This window comes from Planococcus citri, chromosome 5 (assembly GCF_950023065.1).
Source record: "Planococcus citri chromosome 5, ihPlaCitr1.1, whole genome shotgun sequence".
In the NCBI taxonomy this organism is placed as follows: domain Eukaryota; kingdom Metazoa; phylum Arthropoda; class Insecta; order Hemiptera; family Pseudococcidae; genus Planococcus; species Planococcus citri.
In genome coordinates this window covers 12,619,749-12,639,574 of record NC_088681.1, presented here as the reverse complement: position 1 = coordinate 12,639,574, position 19,826 = coordinate 12,619,749, and the positions used below count along the sequence as shown (strand labels likewise).

At 36.8% G+C, this 19,826-nt stretch overlaps 1 protein-coding gene and 1 long non-coding RNA gene across 2 annotated transcripts in view; one reads left to right on the top strand and one right to left on the bottom strand.

The window, feature by feature from the left end:
- LOC135849375 (uncharacterized) overlaps nucleotides 1–19,826 on the top strand; it is a 498,164-nt gene that overhangs the window by 399,246 nt on the left and 79,092 nt on the right. The window lies entirely within an intron of this gene.
- LOC135848951 (speckle-type POZ protein B-like) lies at nucleotides 15,242–19,215 on the bottom strand. Its single transcript, XM_065369055.1, has 2 exons — nucleotides 19,096–19,215; nucleotides 15,242–18,600 (listed from the first exon to the last, which is right to left on the bottom strand). Exons 1-2 carry the CDS (start codon nucleotides 19,150–19,152, stop codon nucleotides 16,951–16,953), a joined length of 1,707 nt encoding a protein of 568 aa, XP_065225127.1. The 5' UTR covers nucleotides 19,153–19,215; the 3' UTR covers nucleotides 15,242–16,950.

The window sequence follows — 19,826 nt, the reverse complement described above, 5'->3', positions numbered from 1 at the left end:
TTTCTGAGTTTCGGCGGCATTGCTTTTGTTTACGTAGTCTTCGAACTGACGTACAAATTCATGAGGGAAGTAACGTTTCGATTCGTCATAATAAATGCCAGCACTTCTGACTAAGTTGGCATTTATTTTCAAGGTTGGGGTGGAATTAAGACCACTGTTGGGTCTACATCCACCTTCCTTTCTCATATCTGCAACTGCATGCGCTAACTGGCTGCATTCTGCTTTGTGTTTAGTCATTTCGACTTTGAATAAATTAGTCGCTTGGTCAAATTTGGTTTCACATTGCGTTGCCTTTTGCATCGCGCTGTCAGCTTTTTGTAAGGCTGCACCAGTAGTTTGACCTACGTATTCCTTTATGCCAGTAGCCCATTGAGTGCAGTGTTCACGAACGTCTTTTATTTCGTTTCTACAGCTATTGATATTGCTGTTTGAACTACTTGCATGGTCGACAAGATTAATTAAACAGTCTTCCATTCGGATAAGACTATGTTCTTGGACCACTTGACCGATCTGTAGGTTCTCTATGGCACCTTCAGTGAAATCCCACGTTTGCTGAAACAATGATCTCAGCGGATCGTTGATTTCAGCGTCGGTGGCGATTTCCGGTCGTTTCAGTTCAGTTTTTGATCTGCATTCTTCCCTTTTCGAGTCCCTGTAATTTTGCAGGTGACGTACCTTCGCTGGAGGCGGGTCAGGGAGATCTGATCCATTTACAATGTTATTTTCTTCGGTAGGTACGTAGTCTTCGTCATCCTCGTCATCGTCGTATTCATCTTCTGAATGATTTGTGGACGGGTGACTGCTGAATAGCGATTCCACAAGGTTCTGCGGACTCGTCTGTGATTCAGGTTGTTCTACGTTCAAATCCTGCGTAGGTGGATCCTTGCGGTCCTTCCGTCTGGATTTGCTGTTTGCGTTTTTCAACGTTATACACGATTCTTCGTGATTTTCGCCAATACATAGGCAATGTACTTGGTGTTGCGTAAGGGCTACCGCTTTACTACGGGTGCCTGCAGCTGGTCCAGTAAACGCCATTTCGTTCGAATTAATTTACAGCTGGGATAATATTACGGCGAATATTTTCCCGTTTGTGTGAAATTTCTTGTAAATTTCAAACACAAATCTTAGTGCAATGCTGGTTTTAATTCGCGAGTTAGTTTTGTACACAAAAATACTGTCGCGTAAATTGCGATTCACTAGCACTGGGCTATATCAGTTGGCTGACTCAAGACGCTAGATTACTTCGGCGAGTAATCCGGACAAGATAAAAAGCGCTGAGTCAGAATGAACTGACTTCACACGTGCTCGAAACGTGTTTCTTAGCGGGATTCAAGTGCAAAGTCACTTCAGAGGTGACTCGGACAAGATAAAGAGCATTGAATCTCGGCTAGAGAAATTAGCCTCGAATGAATCGCGAACACGAAATGCTGGAGAAAAATTCAGGTGCCAAAATACCACTTAGGTATTTCTGAAAAGATACAAGGACACTGAATTACTACTCAGCCTTGAGTGCTGGTTTTAAACAAATACGCGAAAAATACATGCGATACGTTTTGCTTTAGAGAAAAGCCACTCGCGAAATAAATAGTAATATTCAACGATATTACTTACCAATACTGCTGCAAAATATCGCTTCGGACTTAAAGTTCTACCGATGAAGAACGCGTGGTTGAGAAACAAACGCGAAGAAAAAATATAATTATGCAAATAAATTGCTTAGTATCAAAATTCACTTTAAAAATAAAACGTGAAAAGATACCGGACAAGACACACACTAAAGACGCAAAAATGCGCGCGAAAAATAACACAATGACAGTCAAGCTGCTTCTCTGGAGGAGCGTGGCTATAACCGTCGTCACACTTGAAAAGAAAAATATATAATGCGAGCCGTGGTAGCTATCAACTCGACGGTTGGTGGCTACACAGCTGCAGCGGCGACATCGCAAAGATGGCGGCTAGTGCGACGTGTGTGTCTGTCCTTGGGTGGTGGTAGGGGTCACGCAACAATGCGGCGGACAAGCTGGAACTCGCTTTTCACGTTTCGACGAACGGATTGAGTTCTGAGAAATTCTCAACGGATTTTTTATCCATCGATGGATTTCATCATCTACCACCACACATACACATGTAAAAATAAACACGTTTTCGTCAAATTCTGGCAAATTTGACTAGGTGTGTGTGTGTATGAGTGAAAGCAACTTAATACTTTCGTGATTATTTACTTTGAAATATTCACAAGTATTCTTTCCTTTCCTATTTTCGGACACTTTGGTCTGAGAATAGTCAAGAAGTGAATCGTAAGTACAATGAAATCATACTGCAAGTATTATTTTCCAAAGTTTGGTCGCGATCTAAACTTTGTACTCATAACGATTTACTTCCTCCAAGCTCAGATTACGACGAATCTGTGCTTTTTGGACACTCGGAAGGGCGCCAATGTAAGAGGGTAAATTGACTTAAGCAGTGATAGGTAGATGTACTTATCGATTGTGATTGCTATGTGTTGTTTCCTAGAAATATCCCTTAGAGCATTTCTACTAAATACTCACCAGAATACCTCACATGCTCGGCTAGGGCGTGGGTAGGAAAAGGTTGCTTTTACACTCTTAACAAATGATCATACACACCATAAATAATAACAAGTTATACACAAGAATAATATTTAATGTGTGCAATATTAACAACACGTTACAGGTTTAGTACATTTGTATCTTATATGCAAATATACTCGTTAACATGACACTTTCTTATAATTAAATACACACGTTGGTGTAGGTTTGGATAAGTGATCTCCTCTGGCAAGGAGATCTAACTTATTCACACTGACATGTGCAAGTACTTACCCAGAGTGGCGACGAGTAGATCATCACTCCTCCTCGTCTATATATTGGTTTCACTAATAACTAATTAAAACTAAAGCACTAAACATAACACTTAACACTCGAGAGTAAAAACTTATAATTAAATGCAAACAGCCGGAGCTGCATTAACCCATTAACCGTGAATAACATACCCGCGTCGACTCGGACAAGTTACTGGCGTTCTGTACTCTCGTCGCTTGGCTCGTATGGCTAGCTGACGAGAATACAACGCAGTGTTGCCTTAGTGCAACGCAGTGTTACCATGTGGGCGAGCCCTATACATACCACGTACGGCATAGTAGTATATCACAATTTTAAATATAATTCAAAAACGGTGCAATTATAGAATGTACTTGACAAAATTGAGTATTATGGTTCTATCACAAGGTTGGTACTAAAATACATGTTACTTTTTATTGACTTTTGATCGAAATTGTGACTTTCTCAGAACGACTTCTGCCTGGACCCTGGAACAGTGATTTTCCAACAACATTCGGTTTTACTGAAATTAGGTACTGCTACTTTTTCTGTAACACATTTTTCTCTAAATTAATTTTTTCTAATAGAAAATTTATCTAACGTCAATTTCTTAATATTTTCTACTAAAAATTTTGCTAACGTTATTTTTTCTATACAACATCAATTTCTCTAAAATATATTTCAAGGTATGAAAAGTTACCATTTTTGTGTCTGAATTTTTCTGAATTTAATTTTTTTTTACAAAAAAACTCCTCCCTTGGTCTCTCGCGGAGGTCTCCAAAATTGGAAAAAATAACTGACAACCATTTTGAAATCCAAAATATCAACTTGATAAATCAAATCAAAAACCTTCTCTGCGTGTGTGTAATAATCCCGATTCCAAACACCCTCCCTGCTCCCTCAAGAAAAATAATAAATAAATGTAGGTAAGGTACTTAAAAATATATGATTCAGATTTGTAACAATTTTTTGAAAAATTTTCAATTTCTGGTAAAATATTTTTGAATACCCCCCTTTCACATTTTAAATAAACAGCCTCCTTCCGCCCCTTTCCGTAATATTGGTCCCCTTGTGTAAAAATCCTCAAAGTTAAAAAACTTGTTTAAACAATCAAAATTCTTCTCTGCTAGGCAATACAAATATTGCAAATTCTGTCTTTTAGAAAAAATTGTGTTGGAGACAATGCGTTAGAGAAAGTGACATTAGAAAATTCATCATTAGCGAATAAAGTTTTAGAGAAAATGAGATTAGAAAAATTTGTTATTAGAGAAAACGTCATAGAATCCTGAAATTAGGCCTATGACTTTCAATGATTTTTAATGAGACTTGTAGTGACTTCATGATGAACTCATGGCCGAATTTAAACTTTTCAATGACTTGGCAAAAACTGTGAATTTTTTCATAATGACTTTTGACTGTAATAATAAGGTCACTTTTTGGGATTTGTCTGAAATTTGCGATTTTATTGATTTTCTAGTGTACATACAACATTTCGTTGACCTTTTCAATACATTTTGGCAGAAAATGATTGATGTTTAAGGACTTTTGAAGAAACGTGTCACTTTTTGAAAGACTGGATTGTGATTTTTTCAGAATAACTCTTGGCTGTGATGAATGGTGACTTTCAAGGGACATTTTTCTAGAATGTGACTTTGATTTTTGACAGGATTCGTGGCCTTTTAATTGGCTTATTTTGGTGAAAATTACCTCACATAATTTTTTTACACTGGTCTATTGACGAAAAATGTGATTTCTGAAGCCTTTTTTGTTACTTGTGTAAGGATTTGACCAAAACTGTTACTTTTCAAAGTCTTCTGACTGACAAAGTCACTTTTTAAACTTGTAGTTTCTGACTAAAAATATTGAAGACTCTTGACTGGAATTCAAGCAGATACATCAGCTGAAAACCTGGCAGTGGGAATTTTTGGAGACGCTGTTTTAACCGGGAAAAGTCGAGTTCAAATCTGATTGCAGCATTCCTGAAGGTCATCTCGCGTGAGACATTTGTCTGATTGATGTTGATTAACTCATCTGCTATTTAGTGGATCGTGGTATTAGACTTTTGATCCGATACTTTTCCAATGAATTCCAAAGCTTTGGATTTCAATTCATTAGCATGATGCTTTTCGGCAAATTCCAACATGGCCGCTGCATTCTGAGCTGACACAGTCTTACAGAGGGTTTGTTCGCAAACATTTCTCAATCCATCCAGATCATATTTAACAGCTGCTATAAATAATTTGTCAGCAAGTTCGATCAAATTTTCGCACTTGCCTGTGTAAATATATCGCAGCATAGCACGAAGTACTTCTTCACTCATGTGTGTGACTTTTATTCCAATATTCTTATTTTTTCCATGTTTCTTTTCTTTTTCTTGAAACATGGTGGCGAAAACTGGGCTAAGAGCGGCCAATACAGCTTTGTGAGCCGGATACTCGCTGCCATTCGTTTTAAACACGACGTCGGAGTATTTAGGGTTTTCCAGCATCGATTCCAACATTTGAGAAAGATTACAGCATTTGGTAAAATCAGGCTCAGATGTTGCAGCAGGCAAAGAAGTATCACACTGGTGAGAAACGTTCACTTTGAAAGGTTCAGTGATCCATTTAATGTGGATGAACAGAGTTAGCGTGTTGTTATTCAGAAAAACACTTCTGAACGGGTAAGTTTTTTTGCAAAAATGCCACCAGTACTCGCTATTTCCAGCTCGTATCTTCTTAGCTGGCGATTTAATGTTCTGAAGAACTTGTTTTTTAAGATTAATAACTGAAATGTCGTGCTTTGCCAACGCCTGTGTGGCGTTACTTTTCTCGGATAGGTATACGTCCAGACCAATGTAGTGACCTCTACCACGTTCATCGTGATTTCCATTAGGTGTAAGTTTAATGAACCATATATATTTATCCGTTGTCTTTGCTTGTAAGTTGGGTGAAAAAATCTCTTTATAGCCGAATGTCTCGTGAACGCTGAAATTATGAATAGTCCAGATAAAATTAATTTCGTGAACTTGTACGTCTACGCACTTATCACATCTGTAATTGCTAGCATTGCTTGAGAGTATCATGTCCGCCAAATTCGGTCTCTCGAGTATCCATTCGATGTTTTCTAATAGATTGCATTTTAAGATACTGTTCTCAAATGCAAGATGAGACGAATTAGTTTTATTTTGATGAGAAATATTATGAACTGTTTCGTAAGTTGGTGCATGCCATCTGATATTTATCGACAGAATTAGCGTATCGTTTTGCAGAATTTTAGTTCTGAATTCATCATCTTTCTTGCAAAAGTTTTCCCAGCAAATAGGACTAAACGACGTTCCCATTTTTCTGTTCGTCAAATTCATAGAATGGACGGTTTCATTTTTGTGATTTTTGATCGATACATCGACGACGTCTGCAATTGCTTCATGTTGGTGGAGGTTTACATATAGAGAGATGGTCTCGTTTTTCCCATCTATTCCATTAGGCACGATTGTAATATCCCATGCTAATTTGTCATTTGTGGGGGCACGTAACTTGGGCGAATAAATCTGACAGCTGTTCTCCTCGTAAATACTGAAATGACGTATAGCCCAAGTGTGAGCTATTTGGTGAGTTTGAGTACACAAATACGTATCGCATCGAATCGTGTCCTCAGAATCAGTGTTTATAATGGACTTCGAAAGAGGTTCGGCAGTCTGAAAGAAATTTTTGTATTTAGTGAAAACCAGACAGATTGATTTTGATGAGATTTTTTGGACTAATAGTCCGGCATATGACAATAGGAGTAATTGCACCCCCCCCCCCCACCGATCCTCCGGGACAATATTTTTCTTAAAGGGGACATCTTAAAGAACATTTTAAAGCAAACTTGCCAAAAAAAAGTTGGCCTTACTTCCAAAATGGCGGCCATTTTGATCGACAGGTCAGCCGAAATCGCAGATTTTGCGTTTCAACATAGGACTTGCACGAACTTTTTCAAACTTTACAGAAGTAGATCGAAAGATCATGCAAAAATTTATCACCTGTCAAAATTTCAAGTGCTAAAGTGCGTTTTTCGATTTTTGGTGAATTTCTTAAAATCGAATTTAGGCCAAAAATGAGGAAAAAAATCAAAATTTTACCCAATTGTACAAGAAAGCTGAAATTTGGCAAATACCCTATTTTCGACATGCCAAATCGATTGGAAACGGTTTCAACCCGTTGTGAGCAGTTCTGGAGCCTCCAGCAGATTTTTGAATCTCGAAATTCCCACAAAATTCCATCAAATAAAATTTATTCTAAAAACCAATTTCAATACGCTACGAAGTACTGCAGGTGAATTTCAAGTCGTTTTGGATCCTCCAGCGACTTTTTGAAAATTCCTGAAGCCTCCAGCAGATTTTTGAAACTTTAAATTTTCACAAAATTTCATCAAATGAAGATGGAAATCTGAAATTTACTCTACACTCCAATTTTAACACCCTCTGAAAACGACTTCAAGTGGGTTCAAGTCATTTTAGGGCCTCCAGCGACTTTTTTGAAAATTACTGGCGCCTCGAGTAGATTTTTGAAACTTGAAATTTCCCCAACATTAATTTATCAAATGGAGTTGGTCAGCTGAAATTTATTTCGCAGACGACGTAGTGGTTTCAAATGGTTTTGAAGCTTCCAGCTACTTTAAGGAAATTTCAATTTTCCAAAAAAAACGTCATACAACCTTTCAAAAAGTTGCTGGAGGCTCCAAAACGACTTGAAATTCACCACAGTCAACTTCGTAGCGTGTTGAAATTAGTTTGCAGAATGAATTTCGACTCTCCATCTTAGTTTGATGATATTTTGGGGAAATTTCAAGTTTCAAAAATCTACTGGAGGCTCCAGTAATTTTCCAAAAAGGCGTTGGATGCTCTAAAATGACTTGAAATCCACCAGAAGTCGTTTTCAGAGGGGGTTAAAATTGGAGTGTAGAGTAAATTTCAGCTTTCAATCTACATTTGATGAAATTTTGTGAAAATTTAAAAGTTTCAAAAATCTGCTGGAGGCTTCAGGAATTTTCAAAAAGTCGCTGGAAGATCCAAAACGACTTGAAATTTACCTGCAGTATTTTGTAGCGTATTGAAATTAGTTTTTAGAATAAATTTCAGCTTTACAACTCCAATTTGATAAAATTTTGTGGAAATTTCGAGTTTCAAACATCTGCTGGAGGCTCCAGAACTGCTCAAAACGGGTTGAAACCGTTTCCAATCGATTTGACATGTCAAAAATAGGGTATTTCCCAAATTTCAGCTTTCTTGGTCAATTTGGTAAAATTTTGATTTTTTTCCCGCATTTTTGGCCTAAATTCAATTTTCAAAAATTCACCAAAAATCGAAAAACGCACTTAAGCACTTGAAATTTTGACAGGTGATAAATTTTTGCATGATCTTTCGATCTACCTTGGTAAAGTTTGAAAAAGTTCGTGCAAGTGCTATGTTCAAACGCAAAATCTGCGATTTCGGCTGACCTGTCAATCAAGATGGCCGCCATTTTGTAAGTAAGGCCAACTTTTTTTTTGGCAAGTTTGCTTTAAAATGTTCCTTAGGATGTCCCCTTTAAGAAAAATGTTGTCCCGGAGGATCGGCGGGGGGGGGGGGTGCAATTACTCCTATTGTCATATGCCGGACTATAAGCGAGGTGGAGAGAGCATGCCTTGAACCCCTCATAGTTAAAATTGCAAGTGCTAAAGTATATGATTTTTAACGAATTTTTAAGAATTTGAAAATTTAAAAAAAAACTGTTTCGAGGATGATTTTCTAACTTTTTTATGAAATATAATTTTTTTATTCAGTAAAATGAACCAATGTGTGTAGTTCTTTCAATTCAACACTCATACATCAATTGAAGGGTTCCTTTCCAAGTCGGCCTAAGTCCATTTTTTTCGTTTCGAGAAAAACACTTATTTGTGTTTTTCTCGCCCTTCCGCTTCAATAATAAATGATGTGATTATATGGTTGTGAAGCTTGATCTTTCTGCTTTAAAGTACCGTATTGGTACTTTTTTAATTTTGCGTATTTTCAGCTCCAGAGCGCGTCAAACAGTCAGAAAAAGTGGACTTAGGCCCATTTGGAATTATCTGATGTTAAAAATTTCGAAAAAGAGCTGAAAAACGCGTTTTTTCAAAAAAAAATTCACGAATCATTAATTTAATACATTTCTGAAACAATTTCATTCGAAGCACCTTCAAATTTCGTCTCTCGAAAATCGTTGAAAAACTTGAAAAAAAAACGGCACAACCGCACTTGTATACAAATTCTTAAAAAATGTATGATTTAGGCCACTTTGGAATAATCAGCTGTTTTTTCGAGCCGGCAAAACCGCGCTCCTGAGCGAAAAAAGTAACGCCAGGTGTTGGGACAAGGTGATAAAGGTGTTAACCGACCTGTACCAGCAGATGGCGCTGCCAACTCAAAAATGATAAAAATGGACTTAGGCCGACTTGGAAAGGAACCCTTCAATTGCTACTTATGTATTCAAAAACTTTCTCAAAATCTAAAAATGAATTATCGCACCTGAGATTTTGGTTGAAAGAGGGGGCTTTCAAGACGTGTTTTTCAACCTAGTTTGGTTTCGTTTGAATCGATGAGTGTCAGTTCAAAAAATTTGTGATGAGACTCAAAACCACTACTAATTGATATGAGAGGGGAAGTCTGTAAGTAATTTGGATGGATGATTATGTAAATATTATACTCACTTGACTACTGCAAAAGGAGGCAAAAAGTACCATCCAAATAATGTAGAGAGGATTCATGTTTGCATCAATTGTTTAAAAAGGAGGATTCAACTATCTGAATAAAATTACGTTTAAACTGAACCATACACAGGTCTGTGAAATGAATAGATAACTAAATTGATTTGTGTTCTGAACGAATATGAGGTTTCTCCATTTTGAAATTAACGATGCCATCAAATTGAGATTTCAAAATATCATCGAATCGTTGTAATCAAACGTTTATGGTACTTCCGTATTCTGGCTGGGGCTAGGCTTATTCGAATTCTGTTTATTTATCTGGATTTAATGTTTACCTCGTATCCAGTTTATCTGTAAGATTTATTCTTCAACCTCTTTGATCCCATATGGCTGCTTTAAGAAAAAGAGCTTTTTATTGCAAAACTTCCCAAGTTGAGAAAATTCTTTGCATCGGAATATCCAAAAATTTCATGAGAGAGGGTTAACTGAAATGTCGGATTGGTGGAATTTTTTTTGCTTGAATTTGAGATCTGTTTAGTTTCTCATGAAAAAGAAAAAAACTATAAACAATCTGCTACGAGAAAACCTTCAACCGGATTTTCTCCAATTTAGATTGATTTTCATTTCAATTTGCTTCGACCCTGCTGAACTTTCGTAAGATTTCGCCATTTTATGTGAAAAATGAATTATCTAAGTACGAAAAAATTCGTGAGGAGCGAAGTTGTATGATTTTCAATTTTTCACGATGAACACTTGAATTTTACGAATATTTATGTAAGTTTAAAGTAGAAAATTTATTCGTATGTCTATGGTTTTAAAATTTATAAAAAAAGTAGAATATTTGGTACTTACAAATCATCCTGAGACTTCTGTATTGAACATTCGTGATAATATCTGAAGTCAGAGGCGTGGTGAAAGGAAGGGAAAGGGGATGAAACTAAAATTTTCTCATCTTTTTTCACCAGATTTTCCCAAGTTTTCACACCAGACCCCCCCCCTCATTCTAGAATTTTTCATCATGCCAATTAGCCAGATGTGGTGCGAGTAAATTTTCAGGGTTTCTAACAGGTAGGTAGTAAACGCAGTGAAAAAGTAATGATTTCTGACTGAAAAAGTAGTGAAAATTTAGAAAGATATATAATTTTAACTTTGAAGAACTACGTCTGGAAACCTTTCGGATTACTTTAATTAGGATTTACAGTACCGTGATTTGAAAATAAGGCTTTTGACTCAATTTTTAAAAATACTTACTTATCAAGAATAGTCAAAAAAAACCGGATTTTTCTAATAAAAATAACGTTTTTTCACTTATCTAATCCCATTTCTTTTCTACCTATTTCAGAATTCAAATTTCTAAAAAATTATTGCTCCAAACTTTAAAAATGACCGAGGTGAAAAAAACGAACTTCTAACATCAAAAATAATCTTGACATTAAAAATAATTGTGTTGAGTGGGTAGGTAGGAATTTGTTTTTAAAATGTTTATAAATTCTGTAAAGGGTCATTCCACGTCAATTCGACCAAGAAGTGGTGGGGGGGGGTCGGTGACCTTTTTTGGAATTTTCCCTGTGGAAAGACCTTCCGAAGGGATGACCAATGGCGCAAATCGCAGCCCTCTAGCTCTTTTTTAAAGGATGCTAGGGGGTGTCAAAGTTTTCAGTGAACTTGAAATATCATCCATTTCAGCAGTGGATTACTCGATAAAATTTCAAAACGTTGTTTTCATATCCTTCCGATTCTCAAAAATTCTGATTCGTGTTATTTTTCTAGCCTTTTGGACTTCGAATATCAAATTTAAAAAACGAACAGAGCAGTATCGATGACCTTTTTGATAACAGATGTAAGGTACTTTTTATTAACTTCTAGCCGGAATTGTGACTTTAGCCAAAATGGCTTCTGACTGGAACAGTGGCTTTTCAGCGACACTCGACTTTATTAAAATTATGGCTTTTAATGTTTTTTAATGACACGTACTTGTGACTTCTTAATGAATTCATTATAGAATTTAGCCTCTTCCTATCACTTCTTTGCTTCTGACATGTTTCCAGATCTTACTCTTATTACATTATCTGTGTATATTTCTTCAATTAAGTGTACTACCTATTTGTTTGTTCACTTCGATTTTCCTCAGGATTTCAAACAACTTCTTTCTTCATACTCAATCATGCACCTTCTCCAGATCAACGAAGCACATGTGGGTTTCTAGGTTATAATCTTGTCTCTTCTCCATCAGCAGCTTTGTTGCATATATCCCATCTATGCATGCAGAGTAGGGTGACAATGAAATACACAGGGAAAAATTTTTTTTGTTATTTTTTTTACAGCACACCTGAAAAATGTGCTATGAGGTGTCAAAAAATGATCCCCAAAGTTTCATCCCTCTAAGTTGATTTTAACCCGTGCCTCAAGGGCCCCAAAGTTTTGAACGTAACGTCCGAGCGCGACCTTACGAGTCTCACGGCGAAGCGTGGTGGAGAAATCGTTGAGTACGCGCTACATGTACAAAGTGAATTAGAGTAAGGATACACTTTATTTTTTTTGTTGATAATTGATGATTCTTTTTTCTCGTCTCAAGCTAACTCTACAACAGTTTTTAAATTATATTTTCTATGAAAAAATCGGTTTTTTCTATTTTATTTTACTGTGGAAAAAAATTGAGCTTTTAATGAACGTTTTTGTACATTTCTCTTTACTTTTTCACCGCCTGCAAAAAATTTGAAAGGTTACAAGGATATAAAATTCACTTATTATGCTCATTCAATATTTTTTCACTCGCTGTCCATGTCCGATGGCCATTAATTACCTTATGAAAGTCTGGTTTTCATTAATAAAGTCATGTTCATTCAATAGAATTAGTTTCTAGCTAGGATATAAGGTAAATGATGGCCAATGGACATGAATGGTGAGAGAAGAAATATTTAATATGTACAAGAAGTGAATTTTATATCTTTGTAACCTTTTGGTACAGAGGTACAACAACGAGAACAGAATTATTGCGTTAATATGTAGATCAATTTTTTTTCACAGCGCCCACAGCAGAATAAAATTTAAAAATTGTGTTTTTGGTTCAAAATATAATTTAAAAACTATTTTAAAGTTAGCTTGTGACGAAAAAAAACAAATTATCAAAAAAAAAAAAATACAGTGTATCCTTACTCTAATTCACTTTGTACATGTAGCGCGTACTCAACGATTTCTCCACCACGCGCCGCCGTGAGACTCTTAAGGTCGCGCTCGGACGTTATGTTCAAATCTTTGGGGCCCTTGAGGCACGGGTTAAAATCAACTTAGAGGGATGAAACTTTGGGGATCATTTTTTGACACCTCATAGCACATTTTTCCGGTGTGCTGCATTCAAAAATCCGATTTTTGTTTTTCATTGTCACCCTAATGCAGAGCTGTAGGACCAAAACGATTTCAGGATTGGATTTTGGTTTCGGGATTGAAATTTTTTCATTTCGGGATTGAATTTGTTTCGGGATTTGTTCTTCAAATTTTTATTTTGGTTTCGGGATTTGTTTCGGGATTAAAAAATTTGTTTCAGTTTCGGTTCTGGGTTGAATCGGTTTCGGTTTTGGGATTTTCATTTCAACCAATTTTAAGCCCAAATTCACTATTGGACTTCCAGGGGTCTAAAAAATGGGAGGTTTTGATGTGAAAAATCCGATGGAGTGATTAGTTTAACATTTTAAATGCATATTTTTATTTTACTGAATTTGTTGAGTAATTTTTATTGTAATCTGAATGACTTATGATAAATGATGTAAAATGACCATTTTTCAGCAGAAAAAAGGCCAAAATTGAAATCTCAAAACCGAAACGATTTTGTTTCAGTTTTGGGATTGTTTCAGGTTCAAAATTATATTGGTATCGGGATTTTTTTGGTTCCAGAATCAAGAAAAACAACGATTTCGGTTTTGGGATTGGATTTGAATCGGGATTTAATTGGTTCTGGGATTGTTTTGGTCCCACAGCTCTGTATGCATGATCTTTCTTTTGTAAGCAGCTTGCAGTAGGTGGTCTCCTTTTTTCGAAATGGGTATTACAATTGCAGTATGGGAGTCTTCATGTATGGTAGCACCTGATGGGTATTTTATTGTAGAAAGCTAGCAGTCTCCTCTCAACAGTTATTGTGGCATTCTTGAATAAGTCTGTTGGTATTTGGTAACTTATCGCTACTGCTACCAGGGACTTTTCCATTTCTGGAGCTTTTCAAGGCTCCATCTAGCTCTTCCCAAGAGAATGGCTCATACTGGTTCTCCTCATGGTTTGCTGCTTTGACTTCATTATTAGGATCACTCTGTCCATAGGTTCGCGTAGTATTCAACCATTTTTTTGCAGTCTGGTGGGGCAATGTTGGCTCTGTGTACCTCATCTTCCAATATTCTTTTGATTACTTTGTACACTTTTGGTTTCAGTTTATATGTATCCCTCTCCATTTCCACCACAAACCTTTTGTATTGTTCCTGTTGTGTTTCTCTTATCATTTTTCTTGTCTTGTGGCACCGTTCTTTGTAGCTTCCTTTGTCTTGTTCTTTCTTTGAACTCATTCGCTTCTGGAAAAGGTTTTGTTTCCTCTTCACTTCTCTTGATAGTTTTCGAAATAAATTCAAAACCCAAAAAAACGTTGAAAATTGAAAGGGGCAAAACTAAAACCTTTAAGAACTGGCCCAATGACCTTGAAACTAAACTCGAGGGTCAAAACTGAAATCTTGAAAACGCAAACTGAAATTGAACAACCCAAAATTGCGTGTAAATAAATAGGTATTTAGGGTAGGTTAGGCAATAAATAGGTGAGATACAACCTATAGAACACAATGACGTAAAAAACTCAATTTTCAAAAAAATTGACTTATTGCCTTTTGGAAAACTGCCCTTCAATTAAAATATGTATCTAAAAATATGGATTAGAGCTTCATCCCAAGCCTAAGCAGGGAGGGGAGAGGAAAGAGGAGGAGGTCAGACAGATTTCCACTGTGACCCATAACCCCTAGGCGTTTACCTAAGACCCAGTTATCACTTCCCAGGCTTCATTTGCAGGCATGCCTGTTCAGATCACATTCACAACCAAGCCCCCAACCCAGTTGTGATAAAATATACCATTTGTGTAACTTATGTGTATATTTTATCCACATCTTGTGGCTTATTCTTATAACACCGTCCTGCTGAGCTAGCCAGGTAAGTTATTCTCTTACGAGTATTTCTTAGTTCTCCCCCTTGAAGTAGTGATTTAATCTCTCACGGTAACAGTCTTAAAGTAAGAATATTCTCACATTGGCGCCCAACTTGGAAAACATCCAACCAGAACCCTCCCCCTCCTTCCAAGCCAAAACAACCACCTCAGAGTTCCATCTCGGGGTAAAGTTTAAAGGGCAGTGATTTTGCCTAGGGGTGATCCTAACAGGTTAGGGCCCCCAGTTTATTGCCACGAGATTTATAGGGATATTTGTGGAGCAGTCGGTGCACACTTGCTTTTGGCCTCTCACCAACTGCCCACATGTTAAGATTGTTCTTATGCTACAACTACCTATTATAATATGTATGTGTTTACAGCTATTCTGAAAGATTTTCTTGCTTATTTCAAGTCCTTGGAAATTCTGGCTTAGGTGCCTTGTGGCTTGATTTATTTTTGGATATGTAAATTAATATAGAAATGAAAAACAGAGTAGATTCAATTTATAGAATTGGGATTATTAATTTTGAGAAGAATATAGGTAAAGACTGACAGGCTAACTTATTTACAATCTTACATATTACATTGGACTCGTTTTTTTTTTTTTTTTTTGGTAAACGGTTTAATTTAAGGTGCACCGGGGGAAGTTGGAATTCGGGGTAAGTTAGAAAACTTGCTCTAGCGCCTAGAGGTTTATATCTGGTGAAGTGCCACTAAAGGTGACTTGAGAGTACTACCCCTACTTCATCACGGCATAAAAATTTTCGCGATTCAGTTTCATTTTAGATGTCTTTGGTTCAATTGTATTTTGTTGTTGTTTTGAACTTATTTTGAATTTGGTCTAAAATACAGACTTTCTATTTCTTAGTTTTTCGCATATAGCGGACGAACCGTGCGTCCTAGTGAAAATCTGATGAGAGTGATCTCAAAGAGAATTAAATTCTCTACAATTTTGCTTCTACGCAATTTTTCTAGGACGCTCGGTTTGTGATCTACGCCTCTGCAAAGTTTAGCCTGTTCTGACTTCCCCCAATTGGGGTAAGTCAGGACAGTTTATATTTTATTCCACTGAGCGAAAGCTACTGTGTCAATCGCGCTCAAATTTTTACCATAGGTTAAGAACCCTTATGGGAACCTACATAATAAATTTGATCCATATTGGTTCATTAGAAGGGGAGTAACAGCTGGTCAAAGTTGAAATTGCGAAAAATCGTTCTGACTTGCCCCGGTGCACCTTATTTAAAAAGAAAAAACAATCTTAATCTTAGGGTTACTAATATTAACTATTCTATATATAATCTATACCTTCACCCCAAGATTAAGATGAGGGACAGGAAGGGGAATGGGGGGGGGGAGAGTGAGACGGATCGTCCACCCTGACCCAGACCCCTAGGCGGTTGCCTAAGGCTCGATCTCTGCCAAGCTCCAGGAGTTGTTACTCACGCGTACCTGTCTGATAGCGGACCGGGCCCCCAACCCGTCTCTGGGGGAAGTTTGAAGGGGGAGTGATTTCGCCTAGGGGTGATCCCAACAAGTTGGGGCCCCTAGTTAAAAGACCGTGAGTACATTGGGATATTTGTGGGGTGGTCAGCGCACTTGCTGCTTGCTTCTCACCAACCGCCCACAATGAAGATTGTTATGTTTTTCTATGCTAATCTAAGGCTACTAAATACAATTTTAACTATCTTGATCCAGGACTGTCTTCAATCGCGACTTCTGGATGTTTGGATAACTTTTTATTTGTTTTTGGATATCAATATTTTGGGGATTAATAAAAAAGAAAGATATTATAAAAAGAAAAAGTATAAAAAAATGAAAAATGAAAAAGTACAATATTTACAGTTATTTTAGTTATTTACATTAATTATTTTGAGTTTATCAGGCCATATCTAGACAAACTAAATTACACCTGAAACCCTAGTTACAAACATTTGGGTTTATTTTGTCACGATAGGGTCATGTTTGCAGCCCTGGCAGTAGAGTGCATACTCTCAGCATGATTGGAACATCCTTGAAGCACTCCAGTAGAGCTTGCTGTACTAGAGGCCAATCAAGTTCATCCAGTCCGCATCCCTAAAATTTTGAGGACTCTTGACTGGAATTCAAGCAAATACAGCAACTGAAAACCTGGCTGTGGGAATATTTGGACGTGCTCTTTTAATCTGGGGAAGTCGAGTTCAAATCTGATTGCAGCGTTCCTGAAGGTCATCTCGTGTAAGGCTTTTGTCTGATTGTTGTCGATAAACGTATCTGCTATTGGTGGATGGTGGTATTAGACTTTTGATCCGATACTTTTCCTATGAATTCCATGGCTTTGGATTTCAATCCGTTAGCACGATGCTTTTCTGCAAATTCCAACATGGTCGCTGCATTATCAGCTGACACAGTCTTACAGAGGGTTTGTTCGCAAATATTTCTCAATTCATTCAAATCATATTTAACAGCTGCTATAAATAATTCATCTGCCAGTTCGCTTAAATTTTCGCACTTGCCTGTGTAAATATATCGTAGCATTGCACGCAGTACTTCTTCACTCATGTGTGTGACTTTTATTCCGATGTTCTTATTTTTTCCATGTTTCTGTTCTTTTTCTTGAAACATGGCGGCGAAAACTGGGCTACGAACGGCCAATACAGCTTTATGAGCCGGATACTCGCTGCCATTCGTTGTAAACACAACGTCGGCAAATTTCGAATTTTCCAGCATTGATTCCCAAATTTGAGAAAGATTACAGCATCTGGTAAGATTAGGATCGGATGTTGCAGCAGGCAAAGAAGTATCACACTGGTGAGAAACCTTCACTTTGAAAGGTTCAGAAATCCATTTAATGTGGATGAACAGAGATAGCGTATCATTATTTAGGAATTCCTTTCTGAACGAGTAACTTTTTGTGCAGAAGTACTTCCAGTACCTACTTTTGCCGGCTTGCAACATTTCAGCTTTCGATTTTTCGATTTCGTTGGGTACTAATTTTTTTTCGTGATTAATTTTCAAAATGTTGTACTTTGCTAACGCCTGGGTAGCGTTACTTTCTTTGGATAGGTATACATCCAGACTAATGTAGCCACCTGTACCACTTTCATAGCGATCTCCATTAGGTGTAAGTTTAATGTACCATATATATTTATCGGTTGTCGGTGCTCGTATGTCGGGTGACAAAATCTCTCTATAGCCTAATGTCTCGTGAACGCTGAAATTATGAATAGCCCAGATAAATTTAATTTCGTGAACTTGTATCTCGATGCATTTGTCACATTTGTAATTGCCAGCATTGCTTGAGAGTATCATGTCCGCCAAAGGTAAATTCCGTCTCTGGAGTATCCATTCGATGTTTTCTAATAGATTGAATTTTAAGATACTGTTCTCAAACGCAAGATGAGACGAATTAGTTGTATTTTGTTGAGAAATATTATGAACTGTTTCGTAATTAGGCTCAAACCATCTGATATTTATTGACAATTTTAACGTGTCGTTTTGCAGCATTTTAGTTCTGAATTCATCATCTTTCTTGCAGAAGTTTTCCCACGAAATAGGACTACACGACCATCCCATTTTTATTTTCGTCAAATTCATAGAATGGACGGTTTCATTTTTGTGATTTTTGATCGATACATCGACGTCTGCAATTGCTTCATGTTTGTGTAGGTATACATATAGAGAGATGGTCTCATTTTTCCCATCTTTTCCATTAGGCACGATTTTAATATCCCATGCAAAATTATCATTTGAGGGAGCACGTAATTTGGGCGAATGAATCTGACAGGCTCTATTCTCCTCGTAAATACTGAAATGACGTATAGCCCAAGTATGGTGTATTTCGTGAGTCAGCGTATACAAATACGTATCACATCGAATCGTGTTCTCAGAATCAGGGTTTATAATGGACTTCGAATGAGGTTCAGCCTGAAAGAAATTTTTGTATTTAGTAGAAACCAGACAGATTGATTCTGACGAGGCAATCTTTTGGACTAAGCGAGATGGAAAGAGCATGTTTCGAAACCCTCGTACCTAATTAAAATTTCAGTGATGAAGTGATCATTTTTGAATTTTAAACGAATTTTTAATAATTTTGAAAATTGAAAAAAAAAACATTTTTGAGGGTAATTTTCTAACTTTTTTATGAAATATAATTTTTTTATTGAGCAAAATGAACCAATATGTGTGATTCCTTCAATTCAACACTCACACAACAACTGTTATACGTATTCAAAAATCATCTCAAAGATTTTGATTGGAGGAAGGGGCTTTCAGGACGTGTTTTTCCGACCTTGCTTGAGTACGTTCGAATCGAAGAGCGTGAGTTCAAAAGATTCGTGAAATACAAAACCTCCAATAATTGATAGGAGAGGGGAAGTCTACAAGTAATCCAGATGGATATGTAAACGTAATAATACTTACTTGACTACTGCAAAATGAAGCAAAAAGTACCATCCAAATAATGTAGAAAAGATTCATGTTTGATTCAACTGTTCAAAAAAAAGGATTCACCTATCTGAATGAAATTTCGTTTGAACTGAATCATACACCGGATTGTGAAATAGATAACTAAAGTTGATTTATGTTCTGAACGGATATGAATAAAAGATTTCTACATTATGAAATAACAGATGGGATCGAAATGAGATTTCAAAATATCATCGAATCGTTATGATCAAACGTTTACTTCCGTATATTCTGACTGGGGCTCATTTGAATACTGTTTATTTATCTGGATTCAATGTTATTTGGTAATCGATGGCTTTAAACAACGAGAAATTGGAATATTCGGTATAAATTTTCTTCATCCTATTGGAATTGTTCTATTTTGAAGTTGAGTATGTCACTCATAGCACTTCTGTATTAAAACATTCGTGATTATCTGAAGTTAGAGGCGTGACAACACGACGATGGTGAAGGAAAGCGGAGGGAGGTAAGTCTGGAATTTTTCCAAACATTTTCCGACATTTTTCCGCAGTCCCCCCCCCCCTCAACAAATATTTTTCATGATAATTTGCCAAATGTAGTGTGCGCAAATTTTGTAAGGGGGGAGTTGGAAACAAAAATATTGAATATGTTCAAAAACGATGCTTTTATACACTCACTCGAAAAAAAATTTGAATTGTTCTATCGCAAGATTGGCGCTGAAATAC

Bases quoted from the DNA above. Each gene is read 5' to 3' on its own strand.
- LOC135848951 (XM_065369055.1), bottom strand. From the start codon at position 19,152: ATGAATCTTTTCTACATTATTTGGATGGTACTTTTTGCTTCATTTTGC. The intron at 18,601-19,095 runs GTAAGTATTATT...AATTTCTTTCAG, and splicing joins CTTCATTTTGCAGTAGTCAA to GCTGAACCTCATTCGAAGTC.